The sequence below is a fragment of the Aspergillus piperis genome, assembly GCF_003184755.1.
Source record: "Aspergillus piperis CBS 112811 unplaced genomic scaffold BO85scaffold_10, whole genome shotgun sequence".
Lineage (NCBI taxonomy): Eukaryota > Fungi > Ascomycota > Eurotiomycetes > Eurotiales > Aspergillaceae > Aspergillus > Aspergillus piperis.
In genome coordinates, this window is record NW_020291600.1 from 941,409 (window position 1) to 954,980 (window position 13,572).

The 13,572-nt window shown below is 52.2% G+C and overlaps 4 protein-coding genes across 4 annotated transcripts; 2 read left to right on the forward strand and 2 right to left on the reverse strand.

The window, feature by feature from the left end:
* Nucleotides 1-645: 645 nt before the first annotated feature.
* Nucleotides 646-1,864, reverse strand: BO85DRAFT_488759 (aldo/keto reductase; the record flags this gene model as incomplete). The annotated part of the gene is made up of 4 exons (XM_025663557.1): nt 646-1,152; nt 1,207-1,563; nt 1,620-1,770; nt 1,833-1,864. 4 exons carry the CDS (start codon nt 1,862-1,864, stop codon nt 646-648), a joined length of 1,047 nt encoding a protein of 348 aa, XP_025515197.1.
* A 2,751-nt stretch (nt 1,865-4,615) lies between these two features.
* BO85DRAFT_450001 (uncharacterized protein) lies at nt 4,616-5,247 on the forward strand. The gene is made up of 3 exons (XM_025660283.1): nt 4,616-4,864; nt 4,915-4,987; nt 5,050-5,247. Exons 1-3 carry the CDS (start codon nt 4,623-4,625, stop codon nt 5,173-5,175), a joined length of 441 nt encoding a protein of 146 aa, XP_025515198.1. The 5' UTR covers nt 4,616-4,622; the 3' UTR covers nt 5,176-5,247.
* Nucleotides 5,248-5,655: 408 nt separating this feature from the next.
* aarA (L-aminoadipate-semialdehyde dehydrogenase) lies at nt 5,656-10,515 on the reverse strand. Its single transcript, XM_025662324.1, has 4 exons — nt 10,037-10,515; nt 6,686-9,977; nt 6,302-6,626; nt 5,656-6,247 (listed from the first exon to the last, which is right to left on the reverse strand). Exons 1-4 carry the CDS (start codon nt 10,406-10,408, stop codon nt 5,944-5,946), a joined length of 4,293 nt encoding a protein of 1,430 aa, XP_025515199.1. The 5' UTR covers nt 10,409-10,515; the 3' UTR covers nt 5,656-5,943.
* A 305-nt stretch (nt 10,516-10,820) lies between these two features.
* On the forward strand, nt 10,821-13,526 carry BO85DRAFT_450004 (uncharacterized protein). Its single transcript, XM_025660284.1, has 2 exons — nt 10,821-12,977; nt 13,095-13,526. Exons 1-2 carry the CDS (start codon nt 11,278-11,280, stop codon nt 13,168-13,170), a joined length of 1,776 nt encoding a protein of 591 aa, XP_025515200.1. The 5' UTR covers nt 10,821-11,277; the 3' UTR covers nt 13,171-13,526.
* The last annotated feature ends 46 nt before the right edge of the window (nt 13,527-13,572 follow it).

Here is a 13,572-nt window from a genome sequence, read left to right on the forward strand (position 1 = left end):
TCCGCACATCATCATCTCTCAGCTCTTCTGAACTTACCAGCGATATGAATACCACGACATATATCTGATAGCGCTCCTTTTTATAACATTCTTATCTCCTTCCTTACTGATTCTCTATTCTGGCATTGCCATCAGCATCAGCATCACCTTCCTGTCCGTGCATATGTACAAACTTAGGTCCGCAGCATTGATTGCTTCCGGAAACATACAGGTACTTCTTGAAATGGGTATTTTGTAGAGTAGGTACAAAGATCTTGAAAAAATACATATATTTGGCACGCAGAGCACGGCTTCGTTGAATTTGTAGTATACACACGTATTAGAGAAAAGTTACCTTCCAGCTAGTAGGAACGTAGTGGGATTAGTTTCCGAAGGATTGCAGAGCACCTAGTAGTACGATTGGTTAGTGGGGTTTATAGCTGTGAGCGATCAGCCTAACAGAGGGGGCACAAGGCTTGTTCACCAATCCTGTCGATCGCTGATATAATACTCAAGCGCATGAAGACGACGAGTTCCTTCGTCCTCTCTGTTAATGGTAATTAGATGTCATATTAGAGCTCATTTGAGTGACTGAACAATACGATGTTAGGAAAGTATAGAATGACATTTTGTTTGTATAGATGATCATTGTGCTCAATTTATTCTTTACCGCTCCAGAGCAGTGATAGCCTTAGGGATGTAAGGCTCCTCCAGGTATTTGATTTCCTCATCGGTCAACTTGACCTTGGTACCGGCCACAGCCTCGTCAATGCGCTCCTTGCTGTTGAGTCCAAGAATAGGGTTCTCATTGGGATGGCTCAGCGACCAAGCGATGGCCACCTGGGCCATACTGACACCCTTCTTCTTCGCGATCTCTTCGACACGATCGACGATAGCCTTGTCGGATTCTGTCTCGCGGCTGCGGATGAGGAACTTGAGTGCCCCGTCTGTTGCTTCACGCACAGTAGAGCGAGAGCCCCAGGGGCGGGTCAGCACACCACGAGCCATGGGCGACCAGGGGATCAGGCCCACGCCGGTGTCACGGCAGTACGGGATCATCTCGCGCTCCTCTTCTCTGGCGATCAGGTTGTGGTAGTTCTGCATGGAAATGAACCGGTGCCAGCCATTGCGGGCGGCGATGTTCTGGAGAGTCTGGAATTCCCATGCAGCCATCTGGATAGGCGTAAGCATGTGTCGCTGGATAAAGAGGGAATAAAAGAGACGTACCGTGCTGGCTCCGATGTATCGGACCTTGCCACTTTCAACTACGTCGTTGAGAGCCCGCATGATTTCCTCGCGGGGGGTATCACGATCCAGCCGGTGGATCTGCAGCACGTCGATGTATGTTCCCAGTCTCTCGACACTGGCATCAACGGCGTCGAAGATGTGTTTGCGGGACAGGCCAACCCGGTTGACGAAATCGCCGTCGTTAACACCGGAAGAAGAAATCGGAGGGAAGTTACCTTGGTCGTCCACACCGAAGTAGCACTTGGTGAGGATGACAACCCGGTTACGGGGAATAGAGAACTTCTTCAGGGCTTTGCCAATGATTTCCTCAGAGCGGCCGTGGGAGTAGACGTCGGCCTGGAAGCTAGTTAACACTATGTCAGGGCAATAAAAAGGTAGAGGCTTGAATGTACCGTATCCCAAGTGTTGATTCCACGCTTGTAGGCATGCTCAATCAAAGGAAGAGCCTCCTCCTCGTCGAGTACCCAATCTTGCCACTGCTTGGCACCATAGGACATGGCGCCCAGAATAATTTTAGAGATCTTTAGTCCCGAGTTTCCCAGGCTACATGTCAATTTGTTAGCTAGAGTATGTATAGGGCGAGTATTGCAATCGGGAAGACATACCGGACGTATTCCATCTCATTGTTGGCAGCCATGGTGGATGTATACAAATAACTGCAACGCCATGGTTAGCTATGATGTTACCTCCACAAGCATGCGGAAAGATGCGGGAAGGTGGTGAGATGTGGGAGTCACCTACAACTGAATTTATAAGGGACTAATTGGTGTAGCAAAGTGATGTAGAAGAATTTACGATAGAATTGAGTATCTTGATGGGACTGCAAGCAGCTTATCAGTACTTTGCAGCTACCACTAACTGAAGTTCAAAGGGACGAGCTAGCTAGCTAGTTCAGTCGAGTTGCCGAAGCATAATAAACCCAGCGCAACCTGGTTGACCCCATTATTAAGCTTCCCCACCGAACTGCCGAAAGTGCGAAGCGATGATTGCCAGAGCCGATGAGTTACCGACAGCCCTTTCTCGGGTTGAGCTGCGCTGGACCCATCGGTCCAGAGGATCGGGAAGCTTATGCGGGGTTGACCATGAAGATCATCCATTTATGTGGTACTCCGTAAAGTGCCAGTGTATGTACTGAAGAGAATAGGGAAGATTCAGCAGAGAAATACACAGCAGACTGGAAGTTGAAGGGAATCAATGACTTTTTCTCAGTCTCAATCATACAGAAGAAAAGGGAAGGAGGGGTAGCCAAGGAGGGGATCCCGTGATCCACGTCTTCGCTTGTTTGGCTTCGCTTCTTCCTCTTCCTCTTCCTCTTCCTCCTCCTCATCTCTCTCTGTCTCTCCACATGGCGACCCCTCTACTGTTCGATCTTCTCTGCTTTTCGCCTCAATCACGGCACTACCTTCTTCTCCTTCAATTGAATGCACTGCTGCAGCATGTGCCTTATGGCAATCGGCATCGCCGTCTCGTCTACATCAGTAGGCAGCGATCTCCTGATAGGATAAAATGGTCGAGCCAATCTAGGCACACGCCAACCCCTGAGGAAGCCACAACAAAGTCACGGTTCTTCACTTGGAAAGCAGAGGAATAAGACCCCGGGGTAGGATCCCGTTCGAGCAAGGCAACCCCGCCAATGAACGGTGTTGGTGGCGGTGGCGCCAGCCACTGCCTTAAGAATCACTGGTTTTCTGGGGAAAGACTCGTCCGAAGTGACTGTCAGGCGACTGAAGGCTGCATATTGACAAGAACTGGAACAGTCCTGGCCTCTGTACAACGATCAATGAACCGTTCTGCACGTGGTGCGGGTATTACAGAGTATCTGACTCGGCTGCAGCCCTGGCTGAGCTGCCTGTTCCATACGAAACCCGGACAGGCATTAGCATCAAGGGCTGGCTGAACGGTACGTCGTGGGGCTATGCGCTCTAGAGCCAAGCACTGTATGTCATGGTCGAACAGTCCGGACATCCCGGCAGCTCCGAAGGAAAACTAGTAGAAATTCCCGAGCTGGGTCTGATCGCAGCCTGTCGAACGTCGACTTTGCTCATGTCGCTGCTCGTCAGTGGTTTTTCAGCTGGCTTCTGCAGAACACTTGCTGCATGCAATTTTCAAGCACCTAATGCATTACCCAATACCTGCAGTCGGTCGATCTTGGCAGTTCCGAGAGCAGTCGAGACAGTTCCCACCCAGAGCAGCCTGACGCCAAGAGACAATCAACGGTACATGAAGTTTAAGACATCTAGGTGTAGATCATACTGGTCCAGAGCACTATGGCGAGAAAATTGCTGTTCACCGCTGAAGTGTCGGGTGAACATCGTTCCTCTCACAGAGTGATCCTTTTGCATACATGTGGCTTCCAGGATGCGCAAACTACCATGGGTGTGTATACCTGATTACTTCTCTGACCATGCTGATTGGAGATGCGTTATTTTCATGTACTTCGACAGCCATCACCGGCAAAACCTCACTGGACAGTCTATATCCAAGAAACATGCAGGCCAGACTCTCTGTCTATCATATTTTAGCACGGCGTCGTGATTTAGCGTCAAAGTAAACGAGTGCATCTATATGGCCAACGGCTTTGATTTCTGCAAGCACCCATCGTTCTCTATTGTTCTCAAAATGTACAGGGCCTCTAACCGCATATGACCACAAATGATGACCAGTAGCAAAAATAGCCGATGAGAGACGGGACTTATGGAGGATTAGTGTCAGCTCCTGGATGGGTTGACACCCACTAGCATTATGTCAATGCCTACAACTTCTCACCTTGGAGATGAAAATGTGGCTAGCTGGGCTGTGTACTCCAGAGTCATGCTTTGCAAAGATGAAGATACCCATCGCAAGCATTTCCGCAGCGCAAGGCCGGATTCATGCCCAATGAAGACACCAGACTTGCTATTGTGAGATCCGAGTGTTCAAGGACAGCTGAAAAATGTGATTCATCGTGCAGATGGCAGTTCGTAGCGAAGTTTCCACTCGACATACAGGCCTGAGAGAGGAATTGCTCGAAGGGTTGGCTCGAAGTGACTGTGCTATCACCAAGTTCGAACCGCTCGAAGCACCTGAGAACAGATCTCGGAGCTGAATGTCAATTCTCAGTAGTTTCCCAGTCGCGAAAACTATATAAGCAACGCAGATTCCTCTCTAGGTCTTCTCCTCAGCACCATCACCAACTCAGCTCGCAAAGCAAGCAACGACAAGAACTACCTCTTGACCATACTCTTTCATTTTGAAAGGAACACAATCTTGAAATGTCTACCGTTGTGACTACCGCTCCTCCTGTCCAGACCATGTCTCTCCAGGCAGTCTCGCAGTCGGGCTCTTCGGACGAAGAGCTCTTGCAGCTTTTCCGCCGAGTGACTATCACCAGCTCTGACGGCCATGATGTGTCTGAGATGCAAATCAAGAAGGCCTTCCAGCAGGAGATCAGCCGGCCCTTGGGCCGACAGATGCTGGAGGCATCCTTGGCGCACGCGAATGGCTGCTCTTGCTATCACTGGAACTACCATGACCGCATCAGTGGAAAAGTCAACATCTCTCGGGTTGACTTGACTTTTGACTTGACTTCAAAGAGCATGGGACAGGCCGTGAAGGGTGAAGCTGCTGGCTTCTACAGGCCTAACAGTGCTTATATCAAGTAAGTCATGTCTTTCTTTATACAAAACAACACTTTCTAACAGCCAGCAGTGCAACCGTCTACTATGACGACCAGCAATACCTCCAGGGCAATCAGAGCGTCCAGATCTACATGGATGGAAGCGTGCGCAGTCCCACTCCCACTTCATATATCGGTCTCAAGGCATGCTGCTAACCCGCAACCAGAAATTCATCATCGACTTCTTCACCACCGACCAGTCGGAGAAGCCAATTGCGCGTATCGTTCAGAACGCCTCGTCCTTTACCTTCCAGGGCACTGACACTGGTGACGCCACCTGGGGTACTAACTAGTGGCTGATTCGATGACCGCCGGGAAGAGCCATTTGGCATCTATGGCAATCAATTTGGAGCTGACAGGGTGTGATGCGGATCACGATGGAGATGGTGATGATTAAGTTTCGGGTCTAGTCTTGTCTTCGTTTTTGCTTTTTGAGTCATTCCTTAGTTGCTTTTTTTGTCTACTCTTGCTTGTTAGGAGGAATAAGATTGATCCGCATAGAACTATGTGCAATGTAAATCCGTGAAAACCCTTCAATGTAGCTAAACACCTCACCAGGCAGACCCTTCACCTGCTCCCAGTGCCTCCCTTCTCGGCCCTCCCTGTTGTCCCTGACTCCGAGCCCATGTAAAGACACCAAACAATCCCATACATCTTCCATAAATTGGTAAAGAGTATACCCGAGTCTCTTTACATTCAGTAACGTACTAGAGGTCTTAATGGGACTGATTCCTTCCATTAAAACAAATTTTACGTGCACCAGGAAAACATATAAACTGGTTCATAATCCATTGAAGAGAAAGGAGACATCCTCTACCTCTAACCAACCCATCCACCCCATATACAGTGTCCTTTCTATACATCTCTTTTTTTAACTTTCCCATCAACCTGAATTCATACAAGAACTTTTTATGTCACCCGAGAAAGATAAAAGAAAAGGTCATAAACTCATACAATGTACCACACAAATCAAACGACCCACATAACCCCAAGTGTAAAAGAAAAAAGGAAACCGATATAGCAAAGCACGCTAGACTGTGACAAACTTATATGTATAAGATCTAAGAGGAACCGCCACGACCACCAACGTTCGACAAGGCCTTCTTCTGATCCTCGCTCAGTTGGGTCGTAGGCAGAGGCCGAGCTGCGGTCGAGGCAGCAGATGGGGGAGGAAGGAATCCGGTCTGAACGAGGTAAGAGGCGTACAGGCCGACCAGCTCCTCGGTGACGCCGGCGCCGGCGGAGGCGTCGATGCCGGACCAGGCGGCGTCGGCACGGAGGGAGGCGGCAGCGTTGACGTCGTCCAGTTCGGGGGCCTTGGTGTTGGAGGGGAGGTCGGAGGTGACGAAGTGGTAGAGGGGCATGCTGGGATCGGATGTTAGGATTGTAGTGGATAGTTTGGGTAGGGTGGGAACTTACAGTGCGTGCTGGGACTCGGGGTCGTCGTGCTGCCCGTCATTGACGTACTGCTCCAGGGACTTGGACCAGGGGACGTAGTCAACCTGAGGGACGTCGTATCCGTACAGCTGGAGAGCACCCAAGAACTGGTTGAACCGGAGACGCGGGTGCCCAGTGACCTGGGCGACGCCGATGGGAGTGCAAGGAGGCTGGAATGCGGCGGCGATGACCACGCGAGCAACGTGGTCCACGGGAACCATGTTGACGGTGTTGTTAATGTTGGGACGGGAAGACAGCTGGATGCATCCCTTGATCATACGGATGAGGAAGTCATCGGTGTTGGTGGCTAGTGTTTGTATGTTAGCTTGCTTTGGAAATCAATATTCTGGGAGATTGTTTACTTACTTCCGGTCTTGGAGTCACCAAGAACGTAACCAGGACGAACGACGGTTCCCTTCAGACCCCTACGGCCTGCCTCGCGGACCAGGTACTCTCCAGCCCACTTGCTCTGGCCGTAGCCCGTTCCAAGTCCAACGGCACTGCCCTCGAGGTCGTCCTCCTCGCTAATACCCGCTCCACCGGCGGCAACGATGCGCTCGGATTCAGAGACATAGTGGTCGCTGTCAAGAACACTGGTGGAACTGACAAAGGAGAACTGCTTGGGCTTGCCACTAGCGCAAAGCTTCAGAGCATCAATGGTGCCCTGGACGTTGGCCGGCTTAAGGGTAGAGTAAGGGTAGACCCAGTGGACAAGAGCACCGTTGTGGATAACGGCATCCACACGCTTGGTCAAGTCATCCCAGAGAGCATCCGAGAAACCGAAGCGGGGTTCACCCAGGTTACCGCAAACACACTGCAGTCTGCTGGTCCAGGCCTCATCCCAGAAGCCGTAGGCGCGGCAGGTGGAGCGGATACGTTCGAGTGCCTGCTCATCGGTCTTACCACGAACCAGGGTCACAACCTTGGCCATGGGCGACTTGCGAGTGAGGAGGTCACGAAGGATATGCGCACCCAAGAAGCCAGTAGCGCCAGTCAGGAAGATGGTTGGCTCACTGGACAGAATAGGCTCGGTACGCGTGGGGAAAGAGGCGGGCAACGCGGTCTCTGCCAGCTTCCGGGCATCCTTCGAGTATTCGTCGTCAAGCTCATCAGGGGTAGCTGAAGCATCCGCCTTAGCAGCGGTACTGTCATCATTGCTGGCGAAAGACTCGAAGTTCTGCAGACGATCGATCTCGGCGGCAAATCCCCTGAGGGTCGGGCTACGGAAAATGGCGTTCATGCTAACGTCAATTCCGCGCCACTTGCGGCGGATGTCGAAGAACATCTGCTGGGCCAGGATACTGTGCCCTCCAAGGTCGAAGAAGGAGTCATCGGGTCCAATCATGCGAGCAGTAAGGTTGGGGATGCGGGAGGCCCAGATTGAAGCCAGCGCCTGCTCGGTTTCAGAGAGAGCCTGGACCACAGATGACTTGCGACGAGGAGCCGCGGCACTAAGCTCTGCGGTATCGGGGAAGGGTAGCGCAGGCTTGTCGATCTTGCCGTTAGGGTTGAGGGGCATGCGCTTGAGGGGGATAAACACCGTCGGCACGGCGTAGGAGGCGAGCTTGGTCCGCAGCAGGTCACGGATGTCGTCACGAAGAGGACGGAACCGTCTAAGCATGCCGACCATTCCTTCAGCAGAGTCATCGTCCTCGAGGCCCTTCTCCTGCAGCCAAGCAGCCCACTTGCTCATGTCCGGCACGAAATAACTAACCAGAGTCCGCTCCTCGAACTTGTCACGACGCACCAGGGTGACGTTCTCTCTCACCAGGGGATGGCGAGACAGGTGGGTATCAATCTCACCCAGCTCGATACGGAACCCACGGATCTTGACCTGATCATCTGCACGTCCCGAACACTCGACATCTCCCGAAGGAGTGTAACGACCAAGGTCACCACTGCGGTACAAGCGATCTCTAGGGCCTTGGTAGAACTGCCTCCAGGGCTCGTTCGCGCTGTCTGCCTTGGCCTGGTCCTTCTGGACCCAGGTCTGGTTATCAACAAACCAGTTGTTGAGGAACTTCTTCTGGTTCAATTCAGGCGAACCCAGGTAGCCTTCAGCGAGACCACCGGCACGGACGTAGATTTCACCAACTTCACCGATGGCGCAAATGCGGCTGGGTTCGAAGCGGTTAACAACCAGCATCTGAACGTCGAGCATACCCCGACCTGCCGGGATGACGTCCTTCATGGTGTCCAGGTAGCCCTCGTCGCTCGAGTAGCTCGGGATCTCGAAGTAACTAACCGCACGCTGTGTCTCCGTCGTTCCGTACATGTTGACGATGTTGACATTGGGAGCCAAGCCCTGCAGAGAGCGGCAGTCTCGCTTGATCAGGATATCACCGACAAAGAAGGCGTGGTGAAGCGAGGGGAACTGTGCCGAAGCACCGCCGACGAGAATCTGACCCATGGCAGGGGTAAGGTGAGTGACAGTAGCTCCATACTCGCGCATCCACTCGGCAAGCCTTTCGTTCTGAATATCCTCCCGGGCAGGAACCAGCAGCTGAGCTCCCAGGAAAAGAGGGGTGAAGATATCTCTTTGGATCGGGTCATGAGCGATACCGCTGAGCATGGTAAACCGATCGTTGGGGGTAAGCTTGAAGGTCTCGGACATCCATGGGAAGTAGTATGCGAGAGAAAAGTGACGACCCTTGACACCCTTGGGCCTGCCCTCCGAGCCAGAAGTGAAGGACAGAGTCGGGGTGGAGTCAGGTCCGACGACGACGCCAACAGACTTGGCTTTCAAAGGAACTTGGTTGGCCAAGACATCCTGGCCGTTGATCGATCCTCCGACAAGGGAGCCATCGTCGCGAAGGGCCAGGGCAGGCACTTCCGTGCGCAGCTCCAGGTTCTCATTGATGAATGAGCGGACCACGTCGGAGAGCTCACCGGCATCCTTAGTGGCCTTCTCAATGTTGATTAATGCCCGAGGGCGAGCCACATCAAGGTAGATGCACTGTCTTTCCGGGGGGTAGGCAGGGTCAATGACCGAGAAGGTCGCGCCAGCCTTCAGGATACCCATAACGGCTACCACCAGGTCAACACCACGGTAAGCGTACACCATGACGACCTCTCCTCTCTCCACACCCGCCTGGACCAGATGATGGCCCAAAATATTGGAGGCCTCATTGATTTGCTTGTAGGTGAACTCCCGGTGAGGAGACCGCTCCGACTTGGTCTCCACTACACAGAGTCTTTCGGGGTGCTTCTCAGCGTTAGCGGCGAAGATGTCGTGGATAGCACCGCGGAAATTGGACCAGTTCAAATCGGAGGTCGGGTCCGGAAGCAGGGCCAGTTGATCCTCGGTCATGAAGTCAATGCGCCCAATTGCTTGTTCCGGGTTGCTGGTCGCATTTTCGACCAGACGGGCCAGCTGCTTGAGGATGGTGGAAATTCTCGAACTGGAGAAGAGTCTCTGGTTGTAGTAAGCTCCCAATTCCGCCTGGGTTGTGGAGCCATCCGATGCACTGATCGGAGCAATGTTGACAACGAGATCAGTTGTCTCGAAGGTGTTGGCAGGGTAATCCTGAGAGGCAGCAGGGGCATCGTAGGCAGCAAAGCGGAAGAGGACGGGAGAGCGTTCAGATTGAGACTTTTCTTGAATATAGGATCGTAGACTGCCCAGAGGTACGATCTCGGCCGAGCCTTGCTCGAATGCCTAGGAAAGAGTTAGAGGAGCTACAACGATGATATACGCCACCTTAATTTTTGTCATACCTTCTGGACCTTGGTGTACAGCTGCAGGAAGGTTTCGGATGCCTCGATTGGGACTCTCAGGACGAAAGGACGACCATCGTCGCTGGAGCTGGTTCCGACGGCAATATCCTCGTCACCGGTAAGGCGTGCAACGAGCACAATGAAAGCCGTCAGGAAGACAGTGAATCCGGACGAAGAGCCAGAGATCTTCTGCAAGTCCGATTGCGTCTCCTTGGACAACTGAATCGACTCAAAGGCTTCAATTGCCCTCTTGGGAAGCTCCTGCTTCTGGTTGTCGGGATAGTCTCGGGTGAGGGGAGACACTGTGAGGTTCTGGAGTCTTTGAGCCCATCGCTCGAGGCGCTCCTGCAAGGAGACTGATTCGACAGCCATTGTTACAGTTGCGATGCCCTTGTAAGTGGGGGGATGAGGGACGTCAACTGCACTTGGCGGAATATGAAAGGTCAGTAGGGAATTAGGGAATTTAATTGGAATTGAAGATGGGAAGAGCAGCGATCGACGATGAGTCAAGAGGGGCACGCGAGAAAAAGTGCCGATGTCGGCTGCAGCCCACCAGACAGTACTAGTTTTAGTAGCCTGAGGTTTCCTTGCCTTTTTCTCCCCACAATTTGAGAGGATCATTTCGATGGTTAGGATCTCACCGCCTCTCCGGTACTTTCAACAGAATGTAATGATACACTGACCGCTTTTTCCATCTGCACCGCCACACGCGGCGGTGGCTTACCACCCATTCTGTTCAACAACTGGGCCTCTTTATCCACTTGGAATGGAGACACGGTCGTATCGCTGACTTACCCGCTTGGGTCTAGGCTTCTGAACCCCTTCCAGGCACTTCCGCATTGGGTTGATCAGGAACAAAGTGCAACGCTGCCTTCAGTCTATGCTTCCAATCCTGCTTGAGGTGCTTCAGGTTGTCAACTTCTCACTCTCGCTTGCCATGGGTTAATAGACGTGTCTCTGACGTCTCTTTCACACCTCATTTTTCTTCCTATTATTATATTACTCCTTCGTTCAACAACCTTCACTCCTTCAGTTTCATCCCCTAACCCCCTAAAGACATTGACCGTAATACCTAGTTTATTACTTACCGTTCGTTTCCTACCCGCATTGGGACAGGCAGAAGCCTCACAGAAGAACATCCGGTCAATTTCTCACATTTGACTTGGACGGCCAGAACTTCTACTCAGCAGATTTCCCCTGATTTATTCAGGCCTGATTCAGGCCGTGCATCCTCGATCAAAATGATCCCTCATCGGAGCACGGCTCTCATTACCATCGTCGTCTTTGTCGCCCTTGTCTTGGTTATCTTCTCCTCCTCTCCAGTAACCGACCCATCGACTGGCGAAGAAGTCTCCGGTCCGGCCAAATATGTCCCTCACCCGAAACTTCCTTCGTTAAATAACCTGCATCTGCCATCGTTTCACCCGACAGTGCATACCCCTCCGGAACCGCAACCCAACAGCACCAGCGGCGAGTCCAAGTGGTTCAGCGACTGGTCGTGGATCAACCCTTTTTCGTCATCTATCACCCTCGATGAAAACCGTTCCGTCCTCCCTCCTCTTAGAAACCGCCCATTCATCTACACGTACTACGAGCCCAACAAAGGAAACGACCGGGAGGAGGATAATGCGGACGCGCAGCTGCTTCTCGCCTGGCGCAGGGCTTGGTTTGCGCAGGGTTTCCGCCCCGTCATTCTTGGCCCTGGGGAAGCCATGAACAATCAGCTTTACGAGCTTGTCCAGCCATTGAGTCTGAAGCCGGAGCTTGAAAGTGAGCTGTTCCGGTGGCTAGCCTGGGGTCACATGGGTGATGGTATGCTTGCGGATTGGCACTGCTTTCCCATGGCCCGATACGATAATGCTCTTCTCACTTATCTGCGTCGGGGCACTGATCCCGCCCTTATCACCCGCTTCGATGGCTTCGGGAATGCTTTATTCTCTGGGGAGAAGTCGCGTATCAACGATGCAATCAAGGAAGCTATGAACAAGGTGGATGACAAGTCCACCTCTCTGATCGATCTTCTCCCGACCGAGTTCTTCAAGGTGGAAGAGCCTAGCGCTTTGGCTCTGTATGACTCGGCTGCCATTACTAGCCACTACCCTACGGTTGCTGAGAGGATTGTCTCTTCGCCTACTGCTGGGCGATTGGCCTTGGCTGAGTTGATCAATGCCCACTTGCACAACACTTTCCAAAACTCCTTCCCTGCAGGCGTTGCTGTCTTGAAACCATTTCCCGAGCATACTACGGCTCTGGTGGAACCGTCCCTACGGCTTGCCAAAGCCCTGGTGCAATGTCCTAGTTCTCCCGTTCCCCGCTCGTGCCCTCCGAACTCGCCGAAATGTCATCCCTGCGATGCTGAAAAGCCCATGCAGATCAGCCAGCCAGCGACCTACAGGAATACGACCCAAGTTTTCACGATCGGGACTCTACCTCATCCTTTTACCCTCATTAGTCTGCAGCAGGATTCCACCGAGGTCACAACGCGGCACATTCGCCGCGAGACAGACCGTGATGTATGGTTGGCCGAAGTGACCAAAGAGCACCTCGGTACTGACATCGGCGGTTCCGCGAGAGCTGTTGTGTTTAAGAGAGCCGTTGCCGATGACGCCGTTGTAGGCACCTCGCTATGGATGACTGTCGAGTCGCTGCCTCCTCAGGCCGGGCAGTCTCTCCCGTCAAAGCTCTTGGACGAGTTTGAGTGGCAGTTTGGTTTCAAGATCCCTCGTGATGGCAAGGTCGATGCAAAGAATGAAGAAGAGAAGAAGGAATCCGTCCAACAGGCCAACCCGAGTGAGCAAGGTGTTGAGAAGGAGTACGGAATCCTGAAACAGGCACGAGAGTACCTGAAGGGCAAAGATACCAACCGAATTGGTATTACTGATGTGGCAGAGGCCTGGAACTTGGCAGACACGGAAGTCTGGCGGTTCGTGAGAGCATACCGGTAAGCACACCGACACAGACCTCCACATTTCTAGCGTTCTAGTCCTTTCCTTGTGACGGGACCGAAAGGAAAGCCCGAAGATTGAATGATGTGAGCTAACAAGTCATTAATTTGCAGTGCGCGCAGCGTCGTAGAACGCAAGAAATGGGAGGAAGAAGAAAAGGACTTCATTGGAGCCAAGCCAAAAGTATAATTAATGTCTTTTCTTATCGCTCATACTTATAGACATGTTATCGCTAGTACCTGTTGGTGTACATTGCTTCTCTTCGCTTGAACCGTCTATTTACTATCTTGGCCTGGGTGGCTTCGGCCAGAGCATTGGGAGCGGCGTTAATCGATACCTATTCTTCCTTTCTTGCTGTTGGTACTAGGCCCGCAATCTCTTACTATATACTATATTGCTTTGCTATTTCCATTTCCCAGGAATATAATCGAGACTCTACTAACTAGATCGTATAGAGTACTCACCACTAGTACTAGTTGGTTCACCGGGCACCAGTGAGAGTCGCCAGATTAGTGATCAGATAACATCTGCCGTAGGTTACCGCCCATCGGACAGTGGCGATCGCCGCCGGGCGGGCCATCGATAGCCAGC